Source organism: Aethalodelphis obliquidens, unplaced genomic scaffold, assembly GCF_003676395.1.
Source record: "Aethalodelphis obliquidens isolate GAN/ISIS:26980383/991018 unplaced genomic scaffold, ASM367639v1 scaffold120, whole genome shotgun sequence".
Taxonomy (NCBI): Eukaryota; Metazoa; Chordata; class Mammalia; order Artiodactyla; family Delphinidae; genus Aethalodelphis; species Aethalodelphis obliquidens.
In genome coordinates this window covers 1,606,435-1,624,527 of record NW_020838064.1, presented here as the reverse complement: position 1 = coordinate 1,624,527, position 18,093 = coordinate 1,606,435, and the positions used below count along the sequence as shown (strand labels likewise).

At 43.2% G+C, this 18,093-nt stretch overlaps 1 protein-coding gene across 7 annotated transcripts in view; it reads right to left on the bottom strand.

Annotated features, from left to right (window-relative positions):
• IQCK (IQ motif containing K) overlaps positions 1-18,093 on the bottom strand; it is a 126,804-nt gene that overhangs the window by 106,849 nt on the left and 1,862 nt on the right. For 4 of the 7 annotated variants that reach the window (XM_027098104.1, XM_027098106.1, XM_027098102.1 and 1 more), the window contains exons 2-4: positions 10,411-10,475; positions 8,235-8,364; positions 7,214-7,311 (exon numbers count right to left, since the gene is read on the bottom strand). In XM_027098104.1, the coding sequence (XP_026953905.1) occupies positions 7,214-7,311; positions 8,235-8,364; positions 10,411-10,475 (293 nt within the window). The remainder of the gene's footprint in view (positions 1-7,213; positions 7,312-8,234; positions 8,365-10,410; positions 10,476-18,093) is intronic. The other 3 variants (XM_027098108.1, XM_027098109.1, XM_027098107.1) reach the window with 2 other exon arrangements.

The following is an 18,093-nucleotide window of genomic DNA, read 5'->3' as shown; positions in this document are numbered from 1 at the left end:
ACACACACACACACACACACACACACACACACACACACACACACACACACACACACACACACCAGGTGTATGAGTAACTGACCAAATGCTTTATGACCTAGTCATTAGGCGTCGCCTCTCTCTCTGGTTTTCCTTGAGGTGTCCTGGTGCTCACAGGACAATCTAATGAAAGGCTCTGCCCCACGAGGTGTCTGCCCCAGGCCTGCCTAGCATCTTAGTCCTCTTCTCTAGTGCCTCCAGATCATTTCTTTTTTTTCTTTTTTAATATTTATTTATTCATTTGGCTGCGCCAGGTCTTAGTTGTGGCATGTAGGATCTTAAGTTGCATAATGCAGGATCTTGTTCCCTGACCAGGGATCAAACCTGGGTCCCCTGCATTGGGAGTACGGAGTTTTTGCCACTGGACCACCAGGGAAGTCCCCAGATCATCTTTCCTATCCAAATCTAGCCTCTGCTTTTGAAAGCCATTAGACCTGCCGTCAGCATGGTCCAGTGGTCAAATTCCTAGACTCAGGAAACAGGCTGCTCGTTTGACTCTTGGCTCTGCCACTCACTAGTTATGTACTTGGCTTGTTGATTAACCCTGGTGCCGCACGGCCCTCATCTGTAAGACGGCAAGAATAGCACCCACGTCAGAAGACTGTTGGGAGCGTTAAATGAGTTTCCGCAGCTAAAGTGCTTAAAACAGTGTCTGGCACAAAGTACGGGCTCTAAATGTGCTAGAAACTACTATTCTTGAATTCCAGCCTCTTTTTCAACTCTCTGGCTCTCCACTGGCTGTGAGGCTCCTTCAATTTTAGACGATTTGTTCCTTCCTCAGCTCTACCCGACAGATCTGGACAGCCTCCCCATGGTCTACCTACCTCCGGAAGTAATAAATCCAGACAGTGCAGGTACAGTTAGTAAATGACCTCTTGCATGTAACAGCTATGTGCTCCTGTAACTTAATTATGATCTTAAAAGTAGGCTCTGACTTTTGCAGAATCATATTTATTTATTCATCCCACAACTATTAGTGGGTCCCTACTATGTTCCAGGTATTGCTGGAACAATATCACAGGACAAAACAGAAAATGAGGAAAGCACGAAAAAATAACTAGAAGTCAGCATTTTAAGGGCAAAATACAAATCAGCAATTATTCTTAAGTGACCTAATACAAATGCCGTTTCAAGATATAATTTGAATGGCCCTAATTAACAATGAATTATGCTGCTGTTCAAGAGCCATTTGGATGCACATTCAATTGTGGGTGACAGATAAGAACGCTCCCGTTATGCAATTTCGGCTGGAGGCTGGTTATCATTCAGTTTAAGCATCTATTCCCAATGACAGGATGTGAGGAAGAGCTGAATCAAGAAAATGCAAATCTGTTGTGCAGATCTGGATAAGAGGAGCTCCACTTGGGTCTGACAAATGTTGAGATGGCAATAATGTAATTTTTAAGCCAGCAAAAATAACCCACAAAAGACTACGTGATGTCGGGGGAGGTGGGGAGGTGGGGAGGGAATCAAATTTAATTAAGAAATCCTAAAATCCTGAATCAGGATTGGCATGGAAAGAAGTAATGATAATTTACCCATCTTGCCTATTTGAAGCATTCAAATACTGAACTTCCAGGTAAAGACTGAAGAGAAGGCAGGGCAGGAAGGTAACATTCAACGGTGCTTGTGAGCACCCTTCAGTGAGTCATCCTCCTGGTAACGAGAGCACCTCTGTCATCCCTTTAGTAGTTGAGGATTACTCACAGATTACATAGGGTCACACTGCAAGGAAGTGGTCACATTAGGTGTCTAGCTGCCTGTAAAGTTTATCAATTCTTGCAAGTTATCAGTTTTAGGAACCCACTTTTTTTACATCCTTTGATCATTCATTATAGCATTGAAAGTCTAATGCTCCATTCAAGCACCTGCAGCATTTGAGGTTTCATCTGTTTTCATTTAGTCCCAGTGGCAGCTCATCCATGGGATGTCAAAGATGAAGTATGAGTTGGCACAAGGATGCCTCATTACTCTCTAATACAAATAGAAATTTCTCTGATTCTTTAAAAGCATTTTATCATTGCCTGGAGGCTGGAAACTGTTTCTAGCCCCCCTCGTTACAAAATTATTTATGGGCAAAAATTAGACATGCAACCCTCAATGTAAAATCTTAATTACTGTCCTTTTAGCTGATTTTTGTATAAATTAGAAGAATAACAGTGAATAAATTAGAATAAAGGCTGCACAAGTGAATATAACTGCCTTAAGGTCTAGAAGTGAATGTCTAGCACCAGATCCACGCTCGCTGTTTCTCCATATTCATTCTTCTTTTGGAGGAGCAAAAGAGAACAAAGGGGAAGAAAATAAAAGCTACCTTTATCCTTCAGCTACCGAGGGCTTTGCTACTCATCTGTGGTTTCCTTGAGGACAGGGCCAGACTTGTCCTCTCTGGGTCCCCAGGGCCTGGCCCCATGATCAGCACATAGTAGGGCTTAATAAATGTTTGTTGAAAGGAACTGAACTTGGGTGGCTTAATATGTTTGCAGATATTCTCACACATATCCAAACAAAGGTTATTCCATTGTGCTCATTTATTTCATTGTTTAATCACTGCGTTCCATCCTTTGATCAAGCTAATAAAAGGCAGGGTACACTGAATATACTTTGGCCAACAGCAGGATTAAAAACAAAGACCCCTGAAATATGACTTGCAGAATTGTCTGGTCTCTCTCATTTAGCAGCAGGACCTGAAGCCAGAGAGGCAAGGCCATCTGATACATACAGGGTCAGGCCAAGGGCTCTGCTCTCTGGCCCCCAGCCTCACTACCATTCCATATGGCCACGCCTTGCCCTGTTTAACACCACACAGAGGAGGGGAAGCTCAGTTACAAATGGGGGACAAGAATTAAGTCGTCAGGGGAAGCCAAACAAGCAAATGAAAAATACACAAGAATAGAAGCAGTTTAGATTTTATAACTTAAGGCAAGTAGCAATCTGTTCTCCAGGAAAGAACCACAAATTTAAAAAATTTGTATTTCCTGGAGCTATTCAGAGGACAGCCTCCAAGCCCCATTTTTTGAGAGGGATGAAAGCACAGGCTCTCGGAGCATCTGGACCTTGGCTGAAGACCTGCTCCATTGCTCACTAGCTGAGTGATCTTAGGTAATGCTCGACTTCTCTGAGTTCCAGGGACCTCCTCTGTAAAAAGCGGTTGATGGAAAAGGGGATCTGGCTTAGAGGTTGATTGTAAGGGTGAAATGTGATGATGCGTATAAAGCAATTTGACCAGTGATGACACACAGTAGACAACTAACCAGTGAGATAGCTTCTCTGACCATTAATACGATCACTAACTATTATGATAGCAGCAGTCAAACCACAAGTGAGGGGACCACCATGACCTGGATGGACAGTCAGTACCTGAATTGCTGGCATTCATTTTACCAGCTTTTTCTGTTTATAGCCCCTTCAGCAGAGCAGCTTCTCATGTTAATGAAAATGGGGATCTGATCATTGTGTTTTTTTCTGGTTCAATCTGGACAACTGGTCTGTACCAGAATGTCAGGAGAATATAGTAGGATTAAGGTTTCCCAGATTTGAATTCACCAGGCCTGTGTCTCAAAACTAAGAATTTCTGCCAGAGCAATATGAAGAAAACCTTGCAATTCTGTCTCTGTTGGGGTGAGAGGTGTGAAGCCCCCTACCACCACTCCCACCCACCAAAAGCTATGAATAGCGGTTGAAATGCATTTTGAGGAAGGAAGGGTAAGCCGAATGCTGCACTTTTCTTTGCTGAGTGGGCTATGCAGGCTGAGAGCCAGAGCTGAATTGTTCAGGACCCAAAAGGGGTCTGGAGAGGCTGTGTGGGAGGAGGTGCCTGGAGAGGACAGACGTGGTTCTAGAGAGGATTAATGAAGTATTGCTTGATAGATGCCAACAAAGCCCTCTTCCCACCTCTCTATGAAAGTATCAGCAAAATAAACCTTCTTCATGAAGTCCTTGTGTAATCAGATGCTTGGGGGGGAGCTGGGACCAAGTGCTGAATAAGGCCTCTGGGTAGCCAAGGAACAAGAGCAAGCCCACTCAGGTAATGGGTGTAACCCACACTACCTGGGGAGAACCTGCAGCCCAGTAATACTAATGATCAATAATAAGTTAACAAAATAATAATAATAATAATAAGTTAACATTTACTGAGTTCTTCCTACATTCCAGGGACTGCCCTAAGTACTTTGTATGGGCCACCTCATTTCATCAGCATGATAATCCCATTGAAACTGTGCCCCATAGGGTTAACCAAAACTGGTGGCTAACAGAAATTCTTGAGCTTGTCTTGAGCAGATAAGGGAACTGCTTGTTAAAAGCCCCTGTGCTTATAACCTGCTTTCACTGATCAAGGATGCCTTAATTATTTTTGCAAATTGCATACCCTCCAAGCTTCATGTAGCCTAGATAATACATCACAAGACTCCGTAACCGCCTCCTATAGATAACACCTCTGACGTATGGGTTGCTATAGTAACGGTGACTTAAGCTGTTTTTCAGAAACTTGGAGTCAGCTCTTGTCCAGTTCAAGCAGGCTAAAACTGGTTGGGACCACCGACCCTAAAACTGGGCCTACATAGTTGTCCCATGAATGACCTTGTGACGTCAGAGAGCCAAAAACTCCACCCTCAGATCATGCTAGCACCTCTATTTTCTGAACATGTATCCCATGAAGAAAGAAGCATGTAATTCAGATATACTTGTGCAGAGCAGTGATCACCTCACCCTTTTCCTGCCTCCAATCACCTTCCCCTGGACCTCTGACGGTATACTCTTCACCCATAAATATCCCAAGCCCCTTGCCTTCGGGAATGTGGACCTGAGACTTGTTCTCCCATCTCCTCACTTGGCTGCCTGGTGAATAAACCCCTTCTCTGCTGCAAACCTCAGTGTCTTAGTATTTGGTTTGCTGTGCATCAGGCAAATGACCCTGGTTCAGTCCCTGGTTCAGTAACACCATGAGCAGGTGCTATGATCATCTTCATTTTACACATAAGGAAAAGATGGTGGCTCAGAAAGACGAGATAACTTGCCCAAGGCTGTACAGCCAGCTGGGGTGGAGGGAGATGTCAAAACCAGGTAACTCTGAGAACACATCCAGAGATGTGTTCTTAATCAATATGCCATAAACCAAAGCCCAATTTACTAGTTAATTGCATAATTAATATATAAGGAGGGTTAGGCAGTGGAATTTGCCACCCACTGCTCTCTTACATTGACTAACTCACGAAATATATGGATGTCTTCTTCTCTCACCCCCCTTCATGGCATCCCTCCAGGGATGAGCCCAAGAGAACAGCCTTCCCAGATAGAAGAAAGCTGGGTTTTGGTCAAGGACATAGTAGTAGAGGTGCTCCCCTGACGTCCAACTGTGCACTCATTTATTGAGGGCCAACTATGTATTCACCAGGGGCTAGGTACTGGGTAGGATATACTAGGCACTGAATAGAGATACAAAAATAAATCAGAGAATCTGTCCTCAAGGAACTTAAAATACTGGGGGAGACAGACATGTATAAAATGAAGTGTATTTGTGGGTCAAGGATGTCTTAATTTTCCACTAGAAGAGGAATAGATGAGATACTCTGAAATCTGAGGGCTGGGTTCAATTGCTTCCAGTTTGGGAACAGTAGGCCTGAAAGAGAAGCCACAGAGCTGAGTTTGAAAAAACAAATAGAACTTAAATATGCAGAGAAGAAGAACTCAAGGATTTTTTTCTCAAAAAAAAAAAAAAAAATGAAGGAACATATGCACAGAAGCCGTGAAGTGTGGGGCAGGTACAGGGACCTCCAAGTGGTTCTATCTGCTAGAGGGTATCACCCAGGAAGGAGAACAGAGAGAGATGTCCTTCTAAGGAAGGAGGGAAAAGACTGCAGAGGGCCGTGAAAGCCAGGCCGAGGGGTCTTGGACTCCTTATGTGGATCCACGGTTCTCAAACAGTGTACCGGGGCCCAGCAGCGTACCCTAAACACCTCCTCCACAAGCGTGCTGCCTGGTTCCAGATCAACGTCTCATAATTCGTTTCTGCTTCTACTAAAGACACAACTGTCACGGTGAGGCCTGTCAGAAGGAATGTTATGCTGAATGGACCAGTGGCAGTGAATTAGGGGGAGGTATAAAGTGGGGTGACTAAGAGACAGGAGGGTCAGTATAACGTCAAGCCAGCGCGAAAGGAAAGTTGAGTGTTTGCTAGAGCACGTGAAAACGTTGTCTCTTCGGTATATAAAAGCATCAGGACAGTATCCTATTCTCACAGAGAGATCCTGTCCTGAAGGGCAACCAAGCAGGTGACACCATTATCTGTGAATGTTTTAAAGACGTGGGTCAAACAAATTGGGGTTTGCACTGTAGTTACAGCCAACTTTTTAAAATATCATTTTGAATCATTTAATTTGGATTTGAATCCTAGCTCTGCCATTCACCCTTGATCACCTTTCTGAATCTATCCCTTCGTCCGTTTTCTCATCTGCAAAATGCAGACAATATGAATCAAGAGGAACCTCACAGAACTGTTGGGAGTGATGATAAAGCCCTAAGCAAAGCACCCAGCCGAGCAAGCACTTGGTCAACGTGAAATGCTGTTGCTATTTTACTCTCTGCGTATAGGTCATCCAAAATTCTAGTACTGTGCAGGGAAGACACACACCCGACGTACACTGCCAACTGCAGAAAAGAGGGAGCCTCTGGGGTATTTACATGGCGGTGCTCCAGGACTGGAACTCGATACAGATAACTAGCTGCAGTCACCGAGCACTCACCATGGGCCAGGCCTCTCCTAAAGCAAGTACATTCGTGGCATTTGGCATGAAGTGGAGTAGGGGGAGCCCCGAGGTGGGATGGTCGATCCGGAGCTGGATAAGAGGGCAGGAGAGCTATAATCTGTGCATGTCATAACGGGAGCAGGAAGACCCAAGACACCTGGCAGATGCCAATTGCCCAGGAGAAGGGCAGGCAGGGAGGCCAAGCGAGGCAGAAAACCTCCCCAGAGCCAGGCGGCCAGACAGATGGCAGTGCGTGTGTGTGCACAACTAGATGTCCCGGCCGGAGTTGGATAAGCGACTGAAACAAGGCTTTCCCTCCCAAAGGGATCATTTTGAAAACAGCCACTTGACGGTACTAAGATAATGAGCTACCACCTGATAAAAATGCATTATTGAGCATTTAGAAATAAAGAAACAAAACAACTGACCTCAAAACATTTTTCTTTCTTTGCTTGGTGAAGCAGGCTAGCCATTCCAGGAAGCAGAACTGGAAAGATGAATGTTTCCAAATATTCTTTAGGGGAACCTAAAACAAACAAAAAATTCCCACCAAAAATCCAAAATGGCTCAAGTTAATTTGGGAGAAACATTTGCTTCCGAACAAAAAAAGGTATTCTCCATTAATCAACATGACCATAAATGTTATATTTTACTCTAGACTGCTGAGTTGGGCTGATTACCGACGAAACTTAAAATATCCCTCTGAGCCTCTGTAGTCTGGTGGGGCTGTAGACGGGGTCCCACACGGGGCCAGGGCCACAGGCACAGCCAGGAGGCCGGTGTAGCTGGAGGGAAATACGCAAGGGGAGTGTGGTAGGAACTGAGGTCAGAGGGGAACGGGGCGGGGGTACAAGGACCTAAGGGCACAGTAATAGTGGTTACCAAAGCCCAAAGCCCACTAGTGGAGGGAGCAGAACAAACCAGCGGGAGAGGGCCTGGCACCAGGGAGGGCGAGGAACAGGGACTCAGGGAGGAAGATGAGGACGCCTGCATCTCTGGCTTCCACACACAAAGCAAGACAGCATGACATTTTCTTTTACTCTTTACATTTTCCCCCTTTGTATGTAATGTAGAACTTAAGAACTTAAGAACTTAAGTGTCTTTCTTCCTTTTCAACCTTAAAGATACATCAGTGGACCCCGGGGGGGAAAGCGGGAGGGCGGGTGGGATGAAGTGGGAGATTGGGATTGACATATATACACTAGTATGTATAAAATAGATAACTAATAGGAACCTGCTGTATAAAAAAATAAATAAAATAAAATTCAAAAAAAAGATACATCAGTGGAATAAAGGCTACTTCTCTTAAAAAAAAAAATTAAACAAGAACACATTCTTTCTTATTACGTGGTCTCCCTGAGGTCTATCTGTCCACCCTGACCCCACCCCATGGTTCTGCAATGTCACAAGTCCTGAACTATAGAGCTGAGATTGCACTTCCTTACGTACATGTTTCTGGGTCGATTGTTTCCCGTTTAACTTGAGGACAGGATACTTGTGGGACCACGGCTAAAGGAGCAGCTGGGTAAAGGTGTTCCGTGTTGAAGCCGTAGAGAACCCTTTCATCTGATGGTGATGCCTGGGGTGGCGGTGGGGAGGGAAATCAATTCATGTAGTTTAAATCATTGTATTTTCTTTTATAATATAACAAAAATAAAAGTCTGTGTCAGACTTTAGGTTCAAGGGGGCATACTGAGCACAAATCTTTCTCTTCTCTCCCAAGACACCTATAAAGGACAACCAAGAAATAAACCCATAACAAAGACTGGGAGGGCTGTCAATGGATGAGAGATCTCCAGACATTTCCAAAAGAAACAGAATAGGGCTTCCCTGGTGGCGCAGCGGTTAAGAATCCACCTGCCAATGCAGGGCACATGGGCTCGAGCCCTGGTCCAGGAAGATCCCACATGCCACGGATCAACTAAGTCCATGCGCCACAACTACTGAGCCTGTGCTCTAGAGCCTGCCAGCCACAACTACTGAGCCCACGTGCCACAACTACTGAGCCCGTGTGCCACAACTACTGAAGCCCGCATGCCTAGAGCCCGTCCTCCGCAACAAGAGAAGCCACCGCAATGAGAAGCCCGCGCACCACAGCAAAGAGTAGACACCGCTTGCCGCAACTAGAGAAAGCCTGGGCACAGCAACGAAGACCCAATGCAGCCAAAAATAAATAAATAAATAAATTTACAAAAGAAACAGAATAAAGCCTGTTGTCAGATGAGAGGAGGAGTGGCAGGTCAGAATCCACAGGAGGAAACTGCCCCCAGAAGACGAGAGTCCACGTTCCCACCAGAATTCCAAAGGGCTTCAGAGGTTCAGTTCGTCACAGTGTGGGAATGAGAAAGGAAACAATACACGGGAGAGGTTAAGTGAAAATCTGGCTGGAGACCCCGTGGCCTGCTGCCCCATCCTCCCTCCTCCTGCTTCTGCCCCCTTTGGCATTCACAGCAGCCTTTTATAACCTGCTCTCCCTCCTTTCCAATGAATCTTCTGTAAACAAATTAAACAAACAGCCTGGGAAGGAGTAGAACTACGCAGGGTGTCATTTTGGCAGTCAAGAGAAAAAAAAAACCTCAACATTGATGTGGAGGCTCCCAGCCCAGTCCCAAAATAGGGAGTCCCTGTCTGCTGACCCTGAAGAAAAGTCCTCCAGTGGACAATCACTCCCCATGAGCTCCCAGTCAGTGTTTCTATTCATGGAAGAGACCCATCCAGAAAACAAACCAACATGTATGACAGTAGAAGAAAACTATACCAACTATGTAGAAATATCCACTCAGGCTTGCATTTTAAATTTTGAATAAATAATCAAAACTTTCTACATAGATGAAGAACATAAACAGCATAAAAGACAAAGATCAAGATCTATAAAGAACAACTGACCCTGAAGAAGCAAAAATAATTCAGGGGAGAGAACTGTAATTAGTATCTGCAGAGAAATTTGAGAAAGCATTGCATTCATAAAGCAAGAACAGGATGCTATGAAAAAGGAACAATCACAAGCCAAGGAAGTTCTTAGACACAGAATCTCTAATGGAGGCAGCTGCAGTGACATATTGAAGTCTAATGACTTAGGTTTTTGTCTCATCCCTGTGACCCTGCTCAAGTCCCTTCATTTCTCAGAGCCTTACCTTTTTATTTTAAACTCCATTAAGTCCCTATTTTACTCCAAGCATACTGCCTTAGGGCCTCCCTTCCTGGCTGCCTTGTCCTTGGCCCTCTCTCCTTCCTTAGTACAGTCTTAGCCCACCCAGCTATGCAAAAAGAAATCTGCTCCATCTGCAAAACTGTCCCCAACGTGGACATGATGTTGAATCCACTGCAAAGGCCTTCCTCATCTAGGATCTCATTTGAGCCCTACAAAGGCCCTGTGAGTTAGTCAAGGATTATCTGCTCCATTTAACAGATGCAGAAACTGAGGCTCAAAGTGGTTGCGTGATGCCCTTTAAGTCACATCATTAGCAGCAGAGGTATGACTGGCCCTGGTTCTGGTTCTGGTTCTGGTTCCAGTGCCTTTCCTTTCCCCCTCCCTGATTCATGACAGTGTCTGATGCTCACCAGTCATCAGTGCTGTTTTCGTGTAAGAACCTTTCAGTTAGGTTGGGGCCCAGGTGATACTCACAGTAACAACAGCTTCTTGTTTGGCTTTATATCCTTCTGGAAAGGGAGGCAGCTCAGCTTCATACTCTGAAGGGAGTGGGGGGGAAAAAAACCCCTCAATTCCATACTTCATTACAGCTTGTGGATAATTCCCTTTCCTCTGAATAAAATCTCCTTAAATTTTATTTTGGTTGGTGGTTTTCAAAAATGAAAAAACAATTAGCCATTACAGGGTGTTTATTTAAAATGGGTAAGAGATGATTCTTCTCTTGCATGAAAGACTCCAGGCTTTATGTAAGAGTTTGAGACTCTTCCCAAGAAGGTAGATTTAGATCTTGCCCACCAAATTATAACTACAAGGGATAAAAAGAGGAAGAAAATGAGGAGGGTGGTTAAGGGAAGACACCAATAGCATACAGGAAGGAGAGGGGAGAAAAAGAAGAGGAGAATGTTACGTATAGGGGGGCAGAATAAAAGAGACAGAGGCAAGATGAGCCATCTCAGGCAGACGTGGGGATGGGCGTGAAGTTAAGGCTGCCAGATTGGGGTATACGGCTGGAAAAGCAATCCCGTAAACCCTTGCTAGTCGAAGCATTGCCCACGGACCAGCAGCATCGGCATCCCTGGGGAGTTAGAAATGCAACATCTCAAGCCCCACCCCAGATCTGCTGAATCTGAATCTGCATTTTAACGAGACCCCCAGGTAACCTGCATGCAATTAAAATTGGAGAGGTTCTACTGTAAGCTCCAGTAAGTTTCCATCTTGGCTGTACATTATAATTACCCGGGAGATTTTTGAAAATGCTAATGTCTTGGCCCGACCCCAGAAATTTTGATTCAATAGGTCTGGGGCAAGAGGCTGGGAATCAATATTTTAAGTCCTCCAGCTGATTCTAACATGCAGTGAGTTGGAGAACAATAGCCAGGTTTCAAGACTGATCACTGTCAACCTGCTGGGGAGCTTAATGCAAAGAATATTCCACATAAGTTCTACAGCGTAACAACAACTATTGCTGAGAGACAGAAAGAAAATGCCCATGACTATATTGGTTACACCCCTAAGAGAAAGACTGGTAAAAATATTTCCGGAAAGGTCAATGTTTCAAAGGCAATTGTATAGTTGCTTTGCAGTGATGAGGGAAAACAAAGTTTCTGGGTGAGATGGGGTTGATGCATTTGTACTGGAGGCAAGTTTTATTCCATTACCTCGTTCCTTATCAGGTGGTAGAGCAATTCTCAACTTTTTTTTCAATTCCTAGGTATCAGGTTGGGGACTAGTATATCAGGATGCAGGTTTTAAGCAATTTTGATTCCCAATACTAGCTAGAATAGGTTTCTAGTGCTATGTAACAAATTATCACAAACTTAGCAACTTAACACAAATTTATTATCTCACAATTCCCAAGGGTCAGGAGTCTGGGTATGGGTCAGGGTCTCATCAGGCTGAAATCGTGTTGGCCATGGCTGTGATCTCATCTGACGGCTGAGGTCCTCTTCCAAGTTCACTGATTGTTGGTGCGATTCAGTTTCTTGTGGATGTAGCTCTGAAGTCCACATTTTCTTTTGGGTTGTTATGGGGACTGCTCTCAGCACCAAGAGGCTGGCCGCCCTCAGGTCCAGGCAGCTCACTCTTGGATATTTGCTACTTCAAAGCAACAGTAGTCTCTTCTGCTTGAACCTCTCTGACTTCGTTTAAGGGCTCACCTGATTAGGTCAGGCCCATCTACAATAATCTTCTTAAAGACAATTGAGGGAATTCCCTGGTAGTCCAGTGGTTAGGACTGTGAGCTTCCAATGCTGGGGTCCTGGGTTTGATCCCTGGTCGGGGAATTAAGATCCCACAAGCTGTGCAGTGTGGCCAAAAAACAAAACAAATAAACAAAAAACCTACAGATTCAATTAGAAAAAAAATAATAAAGTCATCTGATTACACACTTTAATTACATCTGAAAAATCCTTTGACAGCAGTGCCTAAATTAGTTTCTGATTGGATAACTGGGAGCTATGTGCACTAGCAGCAGGAATCTTGGGGGCCATCTGAGAATTCTGCCCACCACAGCAACTCTAGCTCTACCACTTTATTCTTTCCTTTCAAGCAAAAATGTAAATTCACCTTCTTCCCCCAACACACTGAGAATCACCAACACGGTGTGAAAACTATTCGTTTGGATTCAAGATACATATACATTTATAGCTTTGATTACAAAAGCAATACATGATTATGAGAAAAATTCCAAATAATACGGAGATGGCTTATGTAGAATCTAAGTCATACCTAATCCCATTACAACCCATAACCATTGCTGGAACTGGCATAGATTCAACCACAACTTTTTCAGTGCATTTACTAACATTTGTATATAATTCACAAATACATTCCTTCACTTTAGTTCTCCAAGACCAGCTCAAATCACCCAAGCATAGAACTTGATAACACTGTGTCCTTATTCTGCATAACTCATATTAAGTCTTACCCTTATTTGAAATTTGTAAAAATTAATGAGTATCTCTTCTAAAAGACTGTGTTTTTTTGGGGGGGGTGGGATGTGGATGTACCTGGGTCTGTTTGTGCTCACCATCACATTCCCAAAGAATATGGAGCTGAATGAATGTACTTTTTTTTTTTTTAATTTAAATTTTTTGCCTGCACAGCAGGTGGGATCTTAGTTGCCCGACCAGGGATCAAACCCACGTCCCCTGCATTGGAAGTGTGGAGTCTTAATCACGCTTGGACCGCTAGGGAAGTCAGAAGCTGAATGAATGAAGTAATGAATGAATGAACAAAACAAACACTACAGCAAGTTACTTTTGACTCTTTATCAACTCATTCATCCATATTTATTGAGAGTCCACTATATGCCAGAATCCATTCTAGGTGCTGAATCATGGAGCTCGTTCAATGCTGCTACTATATGATGTGCTTCATTTATTTAACCAGTGTACTCTTAGTGGGCTTTTAGGTTGCTTCCAATTTTTCATTATTACAAACAATGCTGTTGTAAGCATCTTTATACATACATCATTGATCAGAAAGGAGGTACTTTTGTAGGATTAACTCTTAGATGTGGAATTGTTCTTTCAAAGAAAAAAATAATTTAAAATTTGGGCCAAATTGCCAAATTTTCCTCCAAAAGGTTTATAATAATTCACACTCCAAATAGTAAGTCTGCCTGTTTCTCTAGGGTTTAACTGATCTCATACATATTTAAAATGATACTTTACTTTTATTTATATTTCTTTAATTATGATTTATTTGCCATTTATATTTTTCCCAATGAGAAATTTGATGGAAAATATACAAACTTTTTCATCCTACAACCACAAAAGATATACAGTTATATGATTATGTAGAAGTATGGGAAAATACATTTGCCTCAGGACAATCTGATGTGTTTTTTATTTCAAGCCTCTGTAAGATTTAAGAGAATCTGGCATATTTGAGAATTTGTCACTGTCACCTTGCGATTTCAATTTAAAACATATAATTGATTACAGACTGATGCTTTTTACATTGAAAGCCATAAAATTTTGCATGAATTTATTAAGTTTGTAAAGAGTACTGAAGAAAAATTTGCTGGTTTGGCACTAGAAATTCTTAAGAAAATCAGGTATATTAAATTTCCAAATGTTTACAATCTTTTCGTTACCTAAGCTTGTAAACTGGATTCCAGGTGTCCCCCACTTTTCGAAAGTTTGCTTTACGCACTTCACTTTTACAAAAGACCTATAATAGTACCTGTTTTCGCTAACCAAGAGAAATCCAAAGGGCATTTTTGCTTTAACAGAAAAGGTGAAAAGTGAAAAGAGCGATCAGCGTTTTTTTTTGCAGCAAACTGTTACAGAGGAAGTGTGTATTCTGAGCAGTGGAGTGGCACTGCCAAGCTCCTTCCCCTGGAACTACACTCAGCATCTCAGCATCACGCCACCACAGTTTTGAACTGTCTGTGAACATCTGTACTTTTTCTCGATTTATTCTGTGCATCCTTTAGCAAGATGTGTCCTAAGGTAATCATTTCTTTGCTTTATGCCATTTTGGCTTATGAAAGTTTTCACAGGAACTCTCTACTTTTGGGTAGCAGGGAGAACCTGTAATTGGTTAGGGGAATTTAATGTTATATGCATTTTAAACGAACATTAATCTAAGAACAAGTAAACATAGTTGTTCATTTTATACAACAAAGGCAACATTATGTAAGAGGCAGAGCAGAAAGAACCTATAACCCTGTTGGGGGAACAGAGCCCTTGTGCTCAAATTGGAACCTCCCCGCCACCATGCTCCAGGCACGTGAGGTGATGAAATGTCTTTATTGCTCAGGCCACTATTAGTTGGGTTTTCTGTGACTTGCAGCTGAACATGTTCCTAAATGAAACAGCAATTAAAATGCAGTGTTCACCAACAGTGGCCTATTGGAAAGGGATGAACCAGGAAGATGGAGGCTGGAAGTGAATCTAACGAACACTTAGCCAGCATATACTATGGCAAGGGGATGTACAAGGTGCTGGGGGGACAGATGAAGAAGGCAGAAGAGCTTGTGTCCTGGTGAGGGGATGGACAGTAAGAGCCAGTGGTTATAAGATGTGAAAGTGATGCCGTAGAGGGCTGCACTCAGGAAGCACCAAGGAGGGGCTTCAAAATCAGCGTGAAGAATAACAGAAGGCTTTCCAGAAGAGGGGCCACTTGGGCTGAGTCTTGAAAGATGAAGATGAGAAGGCAGAGATGTTCCAGTAAGAGGCAAAGCTTGTGCAAAGGTGCGGAGGAATGGAACAGTGTGGTGTGCTGGAGGAATAGTTTCTTATGGTTAAAGGTACACAGCACAGGAGAGTGATACTATGCCTTGTCCCTTGACTAGAGAGTGTATTTAAAATGCAGAGCTTAGGGACTCACCCCCAAGGAATGGGGTGAATCATCACACCACAGGAATCTGCACTTTAGCAAGTATCTGGGATATTGTGATGTGGGAGCTCCAGGTCTACACTTTAGGCACACTGCTATGTCGCTTAAGGGCTTGAACTTGAGTGTCACACAGGAGTTGCAGTCCGGTTCTACCACTTACTTTGGACAAGTTTCCAAAGCTCTCTATGCCTCAATTTCCTTATCTGTTTAAACCACCAAGTTACTGAGAGGTTTAAACAAGAAGAAAAGCAAGCACCTAGCACAGTGCCTGGCACATAAAGGGCAGCTCAATAAATGTTAGCCATTAGGATGATTTGGACAAATGGTAGGCGATGAATCTAAAAAAAAGAGACAGAGACCAAATCATTAAAGGGCTTAGGTGTTAAGCTAAGAAGTTTATGTTTACCATGAAAGCTGTAAAAATCATTGTAGGTCATGGCATGATGTGATCAGATTTGAATTTGAGAGAGGTTCCTGTAGCAGACAGTCTGGAAGGAAGCCTTCCCCAACTAAAAAGCTACAGCAGCAATCCAAACAGGGAGTGGTTAGGGCCATGAGAACTAGGGGCTGAGGAGTTGGGGGTTACAGGAGACGTTGAGCCAGTAGGATCTATAGGAATTGTAGAATGAATGTAGGGAGAGTAATTGTTGGTGTTTAGAACAGTGCCTGGGGTCATGCCTGGTCTAGCAGTTAAAATAACTCCCAGCACTGGTAGATATGGTGATTCATGCATGAGAATGATTTCACTGGAGCCATGAAGTAGGAGCTCATGGGTTGATAAGGGAATGGGAATGACAGTGGTGAGAACACGAGTTCTTTCCAGAAGCTTGGCTAGAGAGGGTACGAGGAATAGACAAGAGCTAGATGACAGGGGTCAAGGGAGAGGTTTTCCCCAAGATGACTGACTAGAGGATGCTTAGACGGAAAAGCCAGTAGAGAAGTTAAAGATGTTGGAGAGGTGAGTTATAGAGCAGGATCCTGGTATAGCGAGAGGACGGCACCAAAGCACAGATGCAGGGCTGAGCTGTGTGGGTAGCGGGATAAATACTTCTTCCATACGAGCAGATGCAAATATGTTTGTTGGTATCAGGAAGCTGGAGGATTCCCTCCCCACTCTTGATCGCCTGACTATTCTCAGTGAATGCCTCCTCCATCTGCCAAGTGGTATCACACCAAGTCAGAGGAGTGGAGTAAAAACTTGGGACTAGTAGAAGCAGGCAAAGGGAGAAGGCACTTATGGATGTTGACCGATAAACACTGCTGAGAGCCACCTGGTGTCACTTTTCTCCAGCTGTGCTGGGGGAACAAGCATTGACTCAGAACTGGACCATGTTGTTATCTGGCAGGTGGGAAGAAGGGACCTGACTTCACAACAGCACTGAGCGCTGATGCCAGAGACTAGTGTTTGGAGTGATGAACCAACGGCAATAATAAGGATGCCGATGGCAGTAATAGCAGCAATATCAGAATAAAAGACTGTAAGCTCCAAATACTTTGAATCAGTCCTGGTTAAAACCATAGTTAAAAATCATTGTCATAAGCAACTACAAGACTTAATTAGAAGCCTTGGCAGAAAAGACGTTTATTGATACTAATACAGGTGCTTTTGAGAATAAAAAGCCCTAGGTTAGTTATCACTGGAAAGATGAGAAAACTGAAGAACATTCACAAGTAAGTCATCATACGCGTGCGCGTGCACACACACACACAGCACTAGCCAGGCAGAATAAAGGTCTTAATAATATCTATTCTGTATCTCATTTTCCTGAAATTGAGTTTCTGATAGGTCTGTTTGCTGTGATAATTTGCTTTTTAAATGGAAATATCCTAAAAGAATATAATACTTAACCTCAAACACAGGATTATTACAAAGCCTATTTTTCATGTTTCTGTGAGAAACTGAATTTACTACGTTTGTTATAGAAAACTGCATTTGTTAGAATGTTTGTTTTAAGAAACTGGGTCTATCATCCAGGTTATAATAATCATTACAGCGCCTGTGTGTATAAATTCACCATCTCTGACATCATTAACTTCATTTTGTAACTCTATCACTTTGTAAGTGGCATCAATTCACTTGCTTTTCAGAGCAACAAAACCCTTTGTCTTTGCTTTCTCCCTACAGGCCTGTTTGAGAAAAATAAACTCCATGATTCTAAAACAAAGGCAAAGCATGTTTCTTTGTCAACAATAACGAACATTTATTGAGCACTTTCTAAATGCCAGGCTCTGTGCAAGCACCTTTGCATACATTATCTTATTCCAGCCTCACAACAGCCCTGTGAGGTAGGTACAAGGATTATCCCCTCTTAGAGATGAGGTTGAGCAGCTTCCTCGACAAAACACTACTAGTCAATTGTATTATGAAGAGCTGTTTGGCCTGGAGAAGTGAAAGCTCTGGGGAAAAGACAGACACAATAACAACCTTCTATTTGGGTGTTTTCATAATGGTAGAGTGACTAGAAACTTGGATCATAGCACCAGGAGGGTAAGGAGCAAAGGGTAGAAGTTACAAGGAGAACATTCAAGATGAAAAAGGTTTTTCTAGGTATAATGCAATACAGGAGAAGGAATTCAAGCACTGGGTAGGAGTTGAAATAGATGGCCTTCCAGGGCATCTATCAACTCTGAGTCCATTATTCTCTTCTTCCTTTGTATTTTCCACTTCTCTCAACTCACGGCTCTCTCTCCCTCTACCTAGTCCCATATACTGGTACATTCAGTCTCTCCTCCATTCAACAAACATTTACTGACCTGCACTGTCCAATACAGTGGTCACTAGCCACATGTAGCTGTGTAAATTTATTAGAA